We start from the raw sequence: 14,611 nt of genomic DNA, 5'->3' as shown, positions 1-14,611 counted from the left end.
GTGGTGGTTATAAGAATAAATAAAACAATATATTTAAAGAGCTTAACTCTGTGCCTGGAACAGAATATGTCCTTGAGAAATGGTAGTTAGTTATAATGACTATTATATATTTAATAAGCTGGAATTACTTTCCTTTTGAGCATTCATTTAAACCTGTTTATTTTTATTCTTCCCTTTCAGGATTAATTTATTTTTGGAAATCAAGTGCAATATTAAAGGAAAACAAACCACACTACATTATTGGAAGCCATTTCTGCTAATTTTATTACATTTTAAAATTTATGGTTTGATTTGAATACTATCATGGGAGGAGCTGTGAGTGCTGGGGAAGATAATGATGACTTAATTGATAACTTAAAAGAAGCTCAGTATATCCGCACTGAAAGAGTGGAGCAAGCCTTCAGAGCGATTGATCGCGGAGATTACTATTTGGAAGGCTACCGAGACAATGCTTACAAAGACTTAGCCTGGAAGCATGGCAACATACACTTGTCAGCACCTTGCATTTATTCAGAAGTTATGGAAGCGTTGAAACTTCAACCAGGATTGTCTTTTCTTAACCTGGGAAGTGGAACCGGATATTTAAGTACAATGGTGGGCTTAATTTTAGGTAATTTAATTTTTGTAAAATTCTATTTTAAAAAGTAAGCTGAGTTTGTATTACTGTTTATGATTTATAGGGTTTGTAACTTTGTGTACAATGTATGTTTGAATGTATATTCTAAAAGTAGTTACCTTCCTTAAGTGTGGAAACACAAGGTCATAGTAGTAATCTTGCCTTATTTTCAGCCCTGACCCTGATAGTTAGCTTTGCGTTCAGTCCTAGACTTAAAAAGTTCTTGGAGCTGTTTTTGAACCCCCAGCCATTGTCTGTACTTAGAATTGAACAGTTGGAAGGTGGGAAACTCAGAAGTATCATGTAATCTACTTCAGGTAAAGTGTCCTGACAGCTGGCATCCTGACAGCTGGCATAGAGAGTTTGATGGCTATCAGTCAGTGCCCCATGGTGAAGGGGATGGTGCTGTGCTCTTGTTAGGGTGCAGGAGTCTGTGGGGTATGGAGGGTGTGGCACTGTGGGGCAAAGCGCAGGACCGGGGAGAGAAGTGTGTATGCCATCTCGTCGAGTGTCTCTGCCAGGCCTTACTTCTGGAGCGAGTATGCAGCAGTGATCAAAAGGGACAAATGTCTCTGCCTTCAAGAAGCTTGCTGGGTGCTTACTACGAGGGCTAGGCATTGCTGAAAGCACTTGACATACAGTAACTCATTTAATGCTCCCAGTAACCCTGTGAAGTATGTATTGTCATGATTCCTGCGTATGTCGGTGAGTAAACCGAGGCACAGAGGTTCAGTAACTCGCCTAGAGTCACGTAGCTAGGAAATGACAGCTGGGGGATTGAGGAGGCGGGTGGACAAAGCATGCACGCAGGAGCGTCTGCTCTGAGACATTGTGATGTTGGATGGAGGATGAACAATCACGAGTGTCACTGAGCCGCTTAGTATTTACCGAGAACTGCTGTGCGACAAGCATTAAGGTAGAGCGTCAGGCCCATAACACGGACTCTTGCCCTTGAGTTTGCAGACTGGCGGGAGTGGAGAGACAGGAAGACGCACGGTTCTCATCCTGTGTGCTGTGTGCCGTGGTTGGGTGTGTGCCCACGTTATAGGGATGAGACTGGTTTACAGACTACTCTACAGTGATGGGGATCATGGAAGGATTTTAAATAGAGAAATGGCTGTACTCCAGGAGGTCCTGGTGCACTGAGGCAGTCCTGGGTTTTCCTGGTTATCCTAGCATCAATATTAATGATGTCCTTTTCTTTCCCAAAGTGTCCCAGTCTGCACGGTAAATTATGTGTTCACATCGTACGACTTTAGGCATTTTCAGGCCTGAAGTTCCCCCTTCCTAAACACTGACTAGCTCCGTACTTGCTCTCCTAGTCGTGGAACCTGCAATCATTTCACTTTAAAAAAAAAAAAAAAAGCCCTTTCATCCCACAGCTGAGTCAGTTCCCGATACATAATAACTGGTCAAAAACGGTAACATTATTAATTTCTGCCAAGAAAGAAATTTAGCAGCTTACATTTAAATTTGGTGCTCTGCTGATCCTGAGATAGCAATTTTTCATCAGGTTGGGAATCCCAGAAACCTAGCACTTGTGTCATTAGAGCCTCTTTGAAAAAGGAATCTCTAGGGTTTGAGACGGTCTCCAAATCAAAGGAGCTTAGCGGAGGGGGAGTAGGGAGAGCTGCTTTTCCAAAGCGGGAGCTGCCTTCCTTGAGCCAGTGCGTTTCTTGACTAGCTGTGGCTGCTTAAGGCTCAAGTCCAGGCCTCACTCCACATCCAGGCACCTGTTGTTCTGCCCTTCACTCTTCTAGCCGGTCAGCTGGCTCCTGCTGAGGGAGGGCAGTTTAGCCAAAGGCCTGGTGGGGGGAGAGCAGGGGTCCTAACTAGCTGCCTTACCAGCAGTGAGGTCACCCTCCTAAACTCCATTCCTTAGTACTTGTCTCCAAGAAATTAGATGACTGGGGCCAGATGTATTTGAAGGCCGACTGCAAACGTCATCATATCTTGAATGCTTTCTCCTCTATACCCGCGGGCATTGTGGGGAAACAGACCCTGGTTTGAGTGACCCACAGTGATGCCGCTTCCTCCTGTTAGCAGGCTCCAGGAGGTCGCGAATCTTCAGTCACATGTGTGACCGTGCTGACTGGACAGTGTTCCAGCGTTTGTCTGTGTGTGGTCCTGCAGTCAAGACCAAGATAGAATACCTCTCCTTTTGCTGGTAAATAATTCACTTGATGAGAAAGATAAAGACATTTTAAAAAAGGAAAGGCAGAGAGAGCGGAGTCTGTAAGACTGTGATTACAGTTAATAAACCTTGGATCTCTCCAGCTTCTGAGGAAGCTAATCTTTTTTCCTCCTGCTCCCCTTTTTTGGTTTGTGTTTCTCGAGCATTTAATTAAAGTCAAGGAGGGGGATACATCCGTAAAAATCACTTAGAACCAGCTCCACAGGGGGCTGCTTCCGTGTTGCCTGTAATAATCTGAGAGCCGTGCGTCGGGCTTGGCCCAGTGCTTCGCAGTGGCCATAGCAGCAGAAGCTGTCTCCTAGCTGCACTGCTCTAGCACTCTGGCCCTCAGCCCTGCTCTCCAGTCCCGAGACGGGCGGCGCGTGCTCCCCGTGGGCAGCACTCCTCGCCCGAGGACACGCTTCGTGTGATCCGGAGGCTCTGGGCCGCACCGGGAGGGCAGCGCGTCTGACGAGGCCCCTTGAGGGATCTCCCCTGGAGAGGGTGGGCTGCAGTCCTGAGAGCTCTCATTCAGTGAGAGGTTAGGGTGATCCTGGCTGCAGGAAGTGTCTTCCACCACATTTGGAGCAGTTACTCATAAATGGAATTTAGTTTTGCCGCGCACTGAGGAAATGGACTGCTCCAGGTTCTAAATCATGCCTCCTTCTGACAACTTGTTTCGTTCCCAGTTGAAGATAAATTCTTGTTCCGCTCTCTTCTCCTTAGGAGTCTTCCTGGAGCAAAGGGTTTCCACACAGAATCTAGTCCTTAATTGACCCTCCTTTCAGTGCTGTCTTCTCCAGGGAAGCCCATTGAATAGGGTGCGGGAAAGAGGTCTCTCGTGTCATTAAATATCAGAACCACGCAGGCACGTTACTCTGATCATCTTTCTGGTTCAGGTGGGGACGCTTCGTCTCCATTCTGGTCCTTTGTGCTGAGGGATTCACCCCTTATGTAACCCATAATATAAAACTTAGGTGTTGCTTATAAAACCTGGAACCTCGGGCTGAATGACTTTCTCAGTCTCTTGCCTAGGTCCTGAGTTAGCAGACGTGACTGTGGAGAGACTGCCAGAATCACCCAGCACTGCGTACGCCGCTGCCTCAGCTCTGCAGCCTTAGGTCCTACAGGTCACACGGTGGGCAGGCTTGCGTGTCTGATGGGAAGAGCACCGCCAGTGTACCTAAATGCCCTCACCTCCCAGGGGGCTGGTCAAGCTGTGCGTGGCCGTCATGTTTGGTCTCTGTGCTCTTTCTCTACCACAGGACATTAAGTGGTACTTACTTATTCAGCTACACTGACATTGCCTTTGACCTCAGACATTCATGTTTTCTCTCTCACTTTAGCCCTCTTCCTCACTTGGATGAAGTTCTAATTTACATGCCATAAAGTTCACCCATTTTAACTGTACAAGTCAGGGAGTTTAAGTCTGTAGCAGAGCTGTACAAGCATGGCCGTAATCCAGCTTGAGAGCACTTCCATCACACATAGAGGCCCCTGCCCCAGCCCCTGGCAGCCACTTAGCTACTTTCCGTCTCTGTAGATTCGCCTCTTCTGTACCTGTCATGTCCGTGGAGTCATGCAGTCTGTGGTCTTTTGGGTATGGTTTCTGTCCTTGAGCGTTACATTTTCAGGGTTCACCTGTGCTGTGGCGTGTATCAGTGGTCCGTTCCTTCTGGTGGCTGAGTAATCCTCCGTCGTGTGGGTGTGCCACATTTTGTTTGTCCTTTCACCAGTTAATGCTGATTTTGAATGATGCTGATGTGCACATTCATGTACAGATCTTGGTGGAGACCTCCAGTTTCATTTCTCCTGGGTGGGTTCCTAGGAGTGAAATTGCTGGGCTGTATGGGGAGTTTATGTTTAACTTTCTAAGAACTTGCCGAACTGTTTTCTGGAGTGGCTTGCACCATTTTATATTCCCACCAACAGTACACGAGGTTCTAGTTTCTCCATAGCCGCACTGATGGTTTTTTTTTTTTTTTCTTTAATAGCCATCTTAGTGGGTATAAAGTGGTATCTTGTGGTTTTAGCTTGCACTTCCCTGATGCCTAATGATGTGGAGTATCTGTTCCTGTGCTTTTTGGTTATTCCTCTATTTTCTTTGGTGAAATGTCTATTCAGACCTTTTCTCCATTTTTAAATTAAGTTGTTGGTGTACTTATTATTGAGTTGTAAGTGTTCTTTATATATTTTAGGTACAAGCCCTTTATCAGAAATAGGATTTTCAAATAATCGTTTCATATCTTTTTAAGCACCCCTTTTAGAAAACCCCCATGGCTCACTTCAGGCCTGAGAATGAGGGAGATCCAGAGTGGTCTTCTGCCTCATCTCCCCCATCTTTTTTGGTGAGACAAAACCCATTCTGCACGTTTCCAGGGTTCTCTCTAAGGTAGATTCTCTTCTCTTCTTCTCTGCATTAAGCCAAACCTCAGTTTTCCCTCTATATTTCTACCCTATTTCTTCTTTTTTAGGAGATTATTATTTTTCTTTTTAAGAATTACAAAGACTGTCCTTGGAATGGGCTTTATTTTGGGCTCTGAGCAAATCTGTTTTGAAAAGAACCCTTGCGTTTAGGCCACTACCATTTTCTGAGATCAGTTAAGCTCCTTTACACCGTTACTTCTTAGCCCTGGTTGGGCTCCCGTGCATCTTTTTTCTGCCCATATGCCCTGCATTGAGTTGCTACCATTATTGTGTTTCTTGGGGTTTTCCCCTCACTTCTGGTTGTGGAGCGGAAGTCATTACTGACAGCCGTCTCCTTCATTGCTGCTCCTGTGGAAGTCCCCAGATGATTCTGTGTTTATGGGTGTTACTGCTGATTATTACAGGGCAGCTAATAGTAATAAAAATACAGTTTTAGGGAACAGTGCAAGCTGTAGAAATTTTACCAAGTTTTCATAGTAATTTCTTCTGGTTATATTTCTTCAAGCTCTTCTTCGAGGTTGAAAGGCACTTCCCTCGGTGCTGTGAAAAGTCTCAGGTGGGTCACTTTGCATCCTGAGTTTTTACCTTCAGGCTTAACGCTCCCCAGCCTGGATCGTCCATGCACCAAAACCAGTTGAACCGTATTTGCGAATTTGCCGACTTGCTGAAATGCGTCTGTAACCCTGATGTCAGTATCTGTCATTGACGCACATGTGCGGGTGCCGGTGGGGGCGGAGTGGTGGTGGTGGGAGCCGCTCTGTGGGCGTGGCCCCAGCTGGCCTGGGTCGAGGGACGGTTCTGCTCCTGGTTTCAGCGTCTCAGAGCGGCGGCCAGAGGATCCAGTCACAGTGCGGTGCGAGCAGCTTGGGTGCTGGGCCCCTTTCTCCAGAAGCTCGCTTCTTGTGCAAAATAGAGAAAATAGACTCCACCAGGGTGAGTTTTTAGGACCGAACGTTATTATCTCTGTGAGGTACGTATGTATGTGTATGTGTGCGTATTTCCCTAGTAGCCGTGGTGTAGCATTTGCTTCGTAAGTATTTTCTGGACTTTACAGAACATAAACGACCACAGACACCGTGTGCTGACTGTGTACTCCAGAACACTCCTCACCCTCTCTGAATTTGTGTCTCTGTGTGAAATGACTTGTGAATCTCCGTCTCCCGGCGACTCCCTCCGGAGCTGGCGCCCACGCCGTGTCTCTCCCTGGCAGCCTCCTCTAGGCTGAGCTGGGTGCCGGCCTGAGCACCCGCGTCAGAGGCTCACCTGTGTCGCAGGGCTGCTCCTGGAAGCTGCCTTCACGTCGTCTGTGCGGGAGCTCCTGCAGCCTCAGCCCGTCCAGCCTCCCTCACCTTTGGTGCAAAGAATCTTCCCCCGGATTCTGCTGCTCTTTGCGTTGCCTTTACATACACTTCCTCTGTCCTTTTGTGGAAGCTTCTTTGGCTTCAGCCTATGGTGAAGGGTGGCTCTTCCTTCTGTCTTCAGGTCACCTCCCCAGGCAGAGGATTCCCAGGTTTCCAGCACCAGGTCTGTCTGCTGAGCTCTGGACACTCCGCATCCTCCAAGCTGGCCAACAAGCTGGATATTTGATTATGCAGTGCTTACTGCACGCCTCTTCTTCAGTGTGCACGAGATTCCCAAGTTCAGCCTGTCTCCAGCTCAAGTTGCCCTTCCTTACCCTCGCCCACACAAGACAGAGCAGCTCAAGTGGCTTATACCTCCTGTGTTTGCATTTTGGTGAAAGGTACTTTTTCCTACAAAAATTACTCAAGGCAGGGCCTGAACAGCAGTCTCTCTTCTCTGTCCTTAACTTTTATCTTGCGGGATAGGCAGTCTGTTCACAGGGTTAGAAACCTGAAAGAACCGCCAGGCCCCTCACCTGTCTCCTCGCTTTGTCTCATCTTCCCACCTGAAGAGCAGTCAGCGCATGGAGCCCTGGGGACACCTCCGCTTCGGCACAGACTCGCAGGATGCTTAGAGGGTGGCAGTTGACTTGAAAGCAGAAGACCTTTCCTAGGTACATAAAGGAAAGTCTGTATTGCATTTTAGAAGATTTCTAGCAAACAGCTAAAATTAGTAAGAAATTTATTTTCAATGACATATACTTTTCTGTAAGATTTACTTCTGTACAATGCCTCATTCTGTGATAAAATAGATTTGACACATGAAGACGTGACAAATACACATTTTTATGCTTTGTATATATATCACTTGCCTCAGCCTTCCTTGTGAACCTTTTAAATTTGGGATGGTAGCTAAGTTTATGTACTTTATCATTCTCCCAAAGAGTATTTATTATACGTGCCATTGAGCCCGCTGCTGAGGATACAGCAGTGCAGAAGACACATCCCACACCCTTGAAATCGTGCACATCGCTTCTGAACTAGCAATAGAAGCGTTGGGTCAGATTTATTGGCTGTTCTTCGTTTAGTTCAGGAATTTTTATTGAGTATTGATGTGACTTGGTCACTGCACTGGCCCTGGAGTGTCTTCACAGGTGAATATGCAGTACAACAAAAGGGCTGATGAAATGGCTTCCGTGGAAAGTGAGTGCGTGAACAGAGTTGGATCAAGACCTACAGCTGTTCACGTTACCTTGTAAACCATGTCCTGTTCTGTCACAGTTGCGCACACTCCTCAGTTTACTGACTGCTTTGGCGTAGTGTCTGGTGTAGGCGTGTGAGAGATGGTCGTAAACTACTCTGGCCACGTTAGACTTGGGTATTATCAGCCCACTGGGTGGAAATACCTGAAGCAGCTGATGGTGACATGTGTTCTTGATATGTGGACATTTTAGACATAGTTTACTTAGGATCTTGGGGCCATGCTCCGTAACTGTTTAAACCGACACTTTCAGATTTCGTGTAAACATATTTTTAAGATTCACCTGTAGTAAAAGAAAACAGTACTTATATCCATAAGCTGAGAGAAGCCTGAGGGACTGGAATGTTCTGGTAAATTCCAAGGCTTGCTTCACGCGGCCTTTCCCAAACCTAGAGAGCAGAGAACAAGTCTCCAGTCTTAGGTATGTCCCACTAGCTAAAGAATTTTAAGCTTAACATGGCAAGATTCAGGTAAATGTTTGACAGTGTCTTTTGTTAATATGCTTTGGTAACGTGATATAATAAGGCGGAGAACCATAAGAAAATATTTGTATCGTAATGGAAATGCATTCGATCAGTTTCTCTTATCTGGTTATCGGTTACTTAATCTTTTGCTGATCTCATTTTTTCTTCCCTTTTCTTCATCTACCTTTGCACTATTTTGTTTCTTGGCGTTATACCCCAGGGTGTTCACGGAAAGAAAGAATTAAACCTATTCTTGTCTGCTTTTCACCTGTTACCATCTCTGAATTCTTCTAAAGTTACTTGTAAATCTTCCCAAAGATGCCTACTTTATTCAACTAGAATTAGTAATAAAATATCATTGTAACTTGTTTAAAGGTGTTTTTACATATACAGTTGGTCCTCTGTATCCACGGGTTCTGCATCTATGGATTCATCCACCGTGCATCAAGATATTGGGGGGAAAAAGTCCAGCAAGTCTCTAAAAGCAGAACTTGAATTTGTCACGTGCCGGCAACTATATACATAGTATTTACGCTGTATTTCCTATACGTAGCATTTATGTATTGGGTATTACAAGTAGTCAAGATGATTAGGGGAGGATGTACAGATGTGCAGGGTGCATGCGGATACTACCATTTATATGAGGGACTTGAGTTGCACAGATTTTGGTATTTGCAGGGGGTGGTCCTGGAACCAACGGCCCCCCCCCCCTCGCCCCAATACTGAAGGGTGACTTAATTCTCACTGAGAAACTTTATGCTAATTTCATGGAAACCGAATAACTGATTCACCTACTCCCTCTTGTGGTAAATATTTAGTTTTATCCCGATGCTTTTATTTGTAGTTATTAACTCTTGATTATCATTTTAGCAACGAGAGCACAGATTTGAATAGTCCAAAGAGATTTAAAAAATCATTTAGATGGGCATGGCAATAATTAGGAGGGTGTAGCTAGGGTGCTCAACCCAAGCTGCCTTGTTAGGGTCACCTGCAGAGCCTGGGCCTCACCCTGAGAGATTCCCTCCCCCTGTTTACAGTTTAAATCAAATTAAATTTAATCGACTTTGAAATTTGATTTTAAAATTCACAGGTTATTCTAACATGCAGTCAGGGTAGAGAACCACCTATAAGCTGCAGTTTTGCTTCTACAGTTAACCAGTTCTGTATTCAAGGGGAGAGCATGTTATAATTTCTAATGATTTGTACCCATCTTGTACTTTATGGTGTGTGAAAGACTTTTACATAATTTACATGATTTTCCCACAGACCCATTCCATACAGTAGGAAAGACCTCACATGGTAAGTGACTGGTCTGATGATCCAGCTGTAGCAGGAGCCAGGATTGGAAACGAAGGCACTGGCCTTAATCCACCCGGTTTCTCAGCACCCTGCAGTGCTTCGGTCTCACACGGACTGCGACTTGTTCATCTTCAGAGCTCCTCTGGTTACGTGCTGTGCACTGTGAGGTGCTTTTTGCTTGTGGCTGTTCCACGGATTAGCTCTCCGCACAGCACGGAGGACACCGGGCATCCCGGGCGCTGTGCAGCTCTCAGGTGCCCGGGCCTGCACACCACGCTCAGTGCTTCAGAGGGGGTGTGGGGTGCTGGGCGTCACACAGGGCCAGCAGCCATGTAGGTAAGAAGTGGAGGTGTTGATAGACACTTGATACCTAGACCTAATAATCAGCGACCTTTATGTATAAGCTCTCATTATCGACTAACTGGAAGATGATAAATAAGCTGGTTTAGGTCCAAATACTACAAAAGAAAAACAGTCTTTAGATTTTTTTGTTATATAGGAATTTTGTTATATTATTGCTCTTAATAAATGGACTTTTGCCAGCCTTAAAAACAATTTCTAATATAGGATACCTATGTTTTTCTAATACCTGTATTTGTCTTAATAAACTTTGACTTCTGTGTAAGTTTCTGTTTTCTCTTTAGTATTTAGCAATTAAAGATAGTGGTCAACTGTCAGTACTTTGATTTTTTAAGAATTTATATGACAAAAGTTAAGCTTTTATTATTTCATAGAAAAATCTCTTCACATTGGCACATACAAAGTAACACTGGCATGTATTCAGCACAGTCAGATTAACATTTCATCTGTTAGATGGTGATAGGGAGTCTTAAGCTCTCATCTTTTGGATGCCATTTCAGTTTTCTCCAGCAACAGTTTATACCTTTCTATTAGAGTTATTGTACATTACTTATTTATTTGAAAATCTTGTACTTTTTTTTTTAAATCTCTTTGACTAAGCTCATTATTTTTTGATCGAAAAAGTTATACATGCATGTGTTAAGACACACTTCAGACAATAGAGTGTAATGGTGAGAATGCCTCCTTCCCACCCCAGGCGTCTTAGTCCCCTTCCCTAGAAGCAGCTGTGTATGCTTTTTTCGTTTTCTGTGTTTTATTCTTCCGGTCTATTTGATACAGGTGTCAAATGAGCTGTAATAAAGAGCATCGCGCTGCAATTTTATTGTGTGCTTGATGTGCTCTAGTTGTATATCACATTCCAAATAAATGAGATACTGGTGGCATTGCCATTTAAGTTCTGCCTTCTATGAATGCATTCTTTTCAATTTATTTTTTCAACATGTTAATTACTGTTCAGTTTATTAGTGATAATTAAAGATATATGTCCATGATATTTTAAAATGAAGCAATTCCACCTGTTAAAAAATCATGAATGGTGTTTGTACTAGAAATTAATGATAGTATATCGTACATGTGTGTTTATGATACTACCAAACAAATCCATTGTATGTTAATGAAATTGTCTTTATTTTGTGTCAAGGTGATGTGAAAAACAACGTTAAGAAATTTTCTTAACAAACTTTAAACCTTATTTCCAAAAGGTGCCACTTTGCTTTTAGATATTGTATAAGCAGAAAGCAAGAAAAGGAAAATGAGACCAGTGGTGTCTTAAGTGACAAACAGCCTACGTAGTCCCTTTTGACTTAGAGCTCTTAAGTTCAGACGCCCTCTGTTACTAAGGCAGTCTGAAATATTGAGCAGAAGCCTTGATTTCTACATTCTCTACTTGCCGCCTTTATTATAGTGTTTATCCGTTCGGTCCTATTGGAAGCTTCAGCCCCAGCAATAGTGACCTTTTTTTATTGACCTCTCATCCATATAGCCCTCATTTTGTTTTCCAGATGGTTGATGAGTATAACTAGATTCTTAAAATGAAAAAAGTCTCCGTTATGTTTTACGTTCAGTGGATTACCTTAAAAGGGTAGAAGGAAAATTAGATTCATTTCCTAGAGCAATATTTTCCTTACTATATATATAATGTTAAGTAACTGTAGAGTAATTTGAGTTTTTTTAAATGAGGAAAACTTTACTCAGTGTTTCCTAGCCTTTTTTGTTTCCTTACGGAAATTCAAGTTTTCAGAATAGTCAGATTCAATACTAAATTAAAAAGTGACGTTACTACGTGTACTTCTCTAAGTTTATTTTTTTGGTGCCATTTTCGTTTATTTTTTGAAAAAGGAAATTCTAGTTTTTGGCAATTTGTCTTTGGTAATATTAAGGAATTACAAGAGATCTTAAAAGATATTGGATGGGTGTCCCAGTTAGCAGATGAAGACTAATGGTTTGACAGTAAGGAAACAAAAAATGAGAAGCAAAACATTTAAGATTTCATTGATCAGAATAACTTATTTAAAAAAGTATAAAGCATTTCAAAGGAAGGTAATGCTATAAGTGTTGTGGTCTGATGGACCTTTTTATCTAATCTTTTTTTTAATCTGAATACATTTTCCAAATAGAATCAGTTTTTTTTTAAATTAATCAAATGCAATAGAAATATAGTAGGTTTATCTGCTTTTGACCTGAAGATAGTATCTGAACATTTTGGTTTAATTTTTATAGTTAGGTAATTCCTAGATTACAAACCGGTATTTCATGTGCCCCCCTGTACATTCAAAAATGTTAATTGAGGACTGATTTTTTTGTTATTTTAAAGTTCTTAGAGGTCGGTAGAACTCCAGTATATGTTGTATTTTTAATGGCATTCAGAAGGGGGCACATCCAGTTAAGTAGTTCCTAAGATACATACCAGATACAGAAAATAACACACACACACACTTTTTCCTGAGAGACCAATCTCAAAGTAAGACAGGAATATAACAAAAACGTAGAATGGAAAACCTGATTGGCTCAGTCTCAGAAGTTTGGGACGAATGAGATGACTAGCTCAGAACAGTGTGTTACTGTCGTGGGGTCGTGGGGCAGGCACAAGGCACAGTAGCCTTAGGAAATGGGAATCCTGTTGGTCACATTCTCGGCCAGTAGCAGGGTGGGGGAAGGAGCAGTCCCTAGATCGTTGCCCTGTACCTCGTTCCTGGACTGTCACTCATCCTTGGCTGTGTGCAAAAAGAAATGCCAAGTAAGCGGTGTAAAGTGGGCGGGAACAGGAGAGTCAAACCAGCTCCGCCCGGCGCCACACTCCCCTGGACAGTGGGAGCTCCAGAGGCAGAGGGTGTGGTGTCAGCCCTGGGGGAAAGTAGCATTCACTGGGTCGGGGGGTGCTGTGCGAGGCTTCTGTCATACCTGTGTCAGCCCGTGGCTGCAGACATTTGAGAATTACCAAATTCTTAACAAATGGTAAAGGAGAAGATAATGGTAATTAACTTAAACTTCATATAGAAATATGATTATCTCTTTGGCAGTATTGTCCTGACAGATAAGCTACACCCTGGAGAGAACTCTTTGTGACTTATTTTTTTTTAAAGCGGTGTAAATAGGTTTCCATATAGCTTTTAACTCTGTGGCTAGCAGAGACATATTTCAAGCCCTCTTTAAATGCTCCTGTGATAGATAAATGAGCAGAAATTGAAAGAGCTCTATAAAGACATTCTTAATATTTTTTATAAATGCTGCTGCTACAATTGCAGGTCCTTTTGGAATAAATCATGGGATTGAGCTTCATTCAGATGTGGTGGAGTATGCCAAGGAAAAGCTGGAGAGCTTCATCAAAAATAGTGATAGCTTTGATAAGTAAGTATTCACACCTATAGTTCTGCTTCGAAAGCACTTGATAAGTAGACGCGTTGACATGTCTGTTCCTCACTGCTGTTAGTTTATTGATCCTGAGTTGTCAGTTGAGTGCAGCGACAATCAGTGTGGTATAAAATGAGACAAAAAATTAAGTTAGAAAACTGCTGTGATTTTTATTCTGTGTACGTATATAGTGAATTACAAATAAATAACTTCTATGTTTTAATTATATGCTACTGTCACTTTATTAGTAGGGTAATGTTGCATTCATTAAACATCATACAAGTACCTTTCCTGAAGATAGAATGTAAAGATGTGCTTGGCATTAGAATACTTTTTGGGAACTGTGTTCACACCTTTGGGATAGTAATTTAATAGTCTGCCCTCTTTGTTTGTAGCATAAGAGTGATACCTGTTAGAATATGGAGGACTTTCTTAAAAACATGAAGTTACTTAGTAATATAGCCAGAGGAAATTATCATCGAAGTATATTAATATATCCTGTGAGGGCTGTGTTTGAGAAATTTGCTTATAGAACCATTGTTTTGAACTCCTACTTTCCCTTAGAAGAAATACTGCACAGGCGTTGGCCCTTGCGTGGGCAAGGAAGTCTGTTTGCTGTGTAATGTCCCTGAAGTTCAGCAGTGGTAGTACTGTGGGGCAAAGGCTGCTTCTGCTGAAGTCCGTGAACTCTTGTGAAACTGGAAAATTTGGAGGGCATTTATTTCTCTCAACTAGTCATATTTTCAAAGAGAGAAAGGCCTAAAACGGATAGGAATCAAGCTTAGAACCTAGTCCCTTTACTGTATAGCAGAGCTTTGGTCCAGGGTTCCAACCCAGCTTGTTGGGAGTGGGCCTCACTCAGCTCTGGCCTGGCCTGGCCTGGCGTTGCTTGGAGGTGGGGACCTGGGCTGGGGGTGGGTTCCGAGCTGAGGGCTGTTCCTAGGGTTCAGGCCTGGGGGTCAGCGCTAAGAAGGAAGCAGGAGGGCCTTTGAGGGTCTCCTGGAGCGTCTTCCCCTCTCTCCTCCCTTCTCTGCTCCTCCTCACCTTCCTTCCCTGGCCCTTTTCTTTCCGTCCCCTTTGCCATGGCCAGTTTGTATGTGTCCCCTGGCAAGTGGCACTGGGTGGGTTGAAGAACAGAAAACCCAGGTGCCGCAGAGTCCGCAGTGCAGGAGGGAGTGTGACTGGGTGTTACCGGCCTCAGGCGGCGAGCCGGGAGCTGTGCTCGGCTCGGCTTTGGCTTGGTTCTGTCATCAAGCCAGTGGATCTGAGCAAGTCCCTTGAATTTTCTGCAGCAGTTTGCTGAACACAGTTCTTTATCTT

General features: G+C 43.5%; 1 protein-coding gene across 11 annotated transcripts in view; it reads left to right on the top strand.

The window, feature by feature from the left end:
- PCMTD1 (protein-L-isoaspartate (D-aspartate) O-methyltransferase domain containing 1) overlaps positions 1–14,611 on the top strand; it is a 61,224-nt gene that overhangs the window by 26,300 nt on the left and 20,313 nt on the right. For 6 of the 11 annotated variants that reach the window (XR_012327142.1, XM_019925355.3, XM_073794384.1 and 3 more), the window contains 2 exons: positions 181–610; positions 13,186–13,288. The exons of 1 other annotated variant lie outside the window; for it this stretch is intronic. Coding sequence is in view for 5 of the 10 variants with exons in the window: in XM_019925355.3 (XP_019780914.1) it covers positions 304–610; positions 13,186–13,288 (410 nt within the window). In the remaining 5 variants the exon portion in view is untranslated. Of the gene's footprint in view, positions 1–180; positions 611–6,698; positions 7,231–13,185; positions 13,289–14,611 lie in introns of those variants that run through there. 4 more of the 11 variants (XM_073794385.1, XM_019925363.3, XM_033843207.2 and 1 more) reach the window with 3 other exon arrangements.

The sequence above is a fragment of the Tursiops truncatus genome, chromosome 17 (assembly GCF_011762595.2).
Source record: "Tursiops truncatus isolate mTurTru1 chromosome 17, mTurTru1.mat.Y, whole genome shotgun sequence".
In the NCBI taxonomy this organism is placed as follows: domain Eukaryota; kingdom Metazoa; phylum Chordata; class Mammalia; order Artiodactyla; family Delphinidae; genus Tursiops; species Tursiops truncatus.
This window is presented reverse-complemented; position numbering and strand designations above follow the sequence as displayed.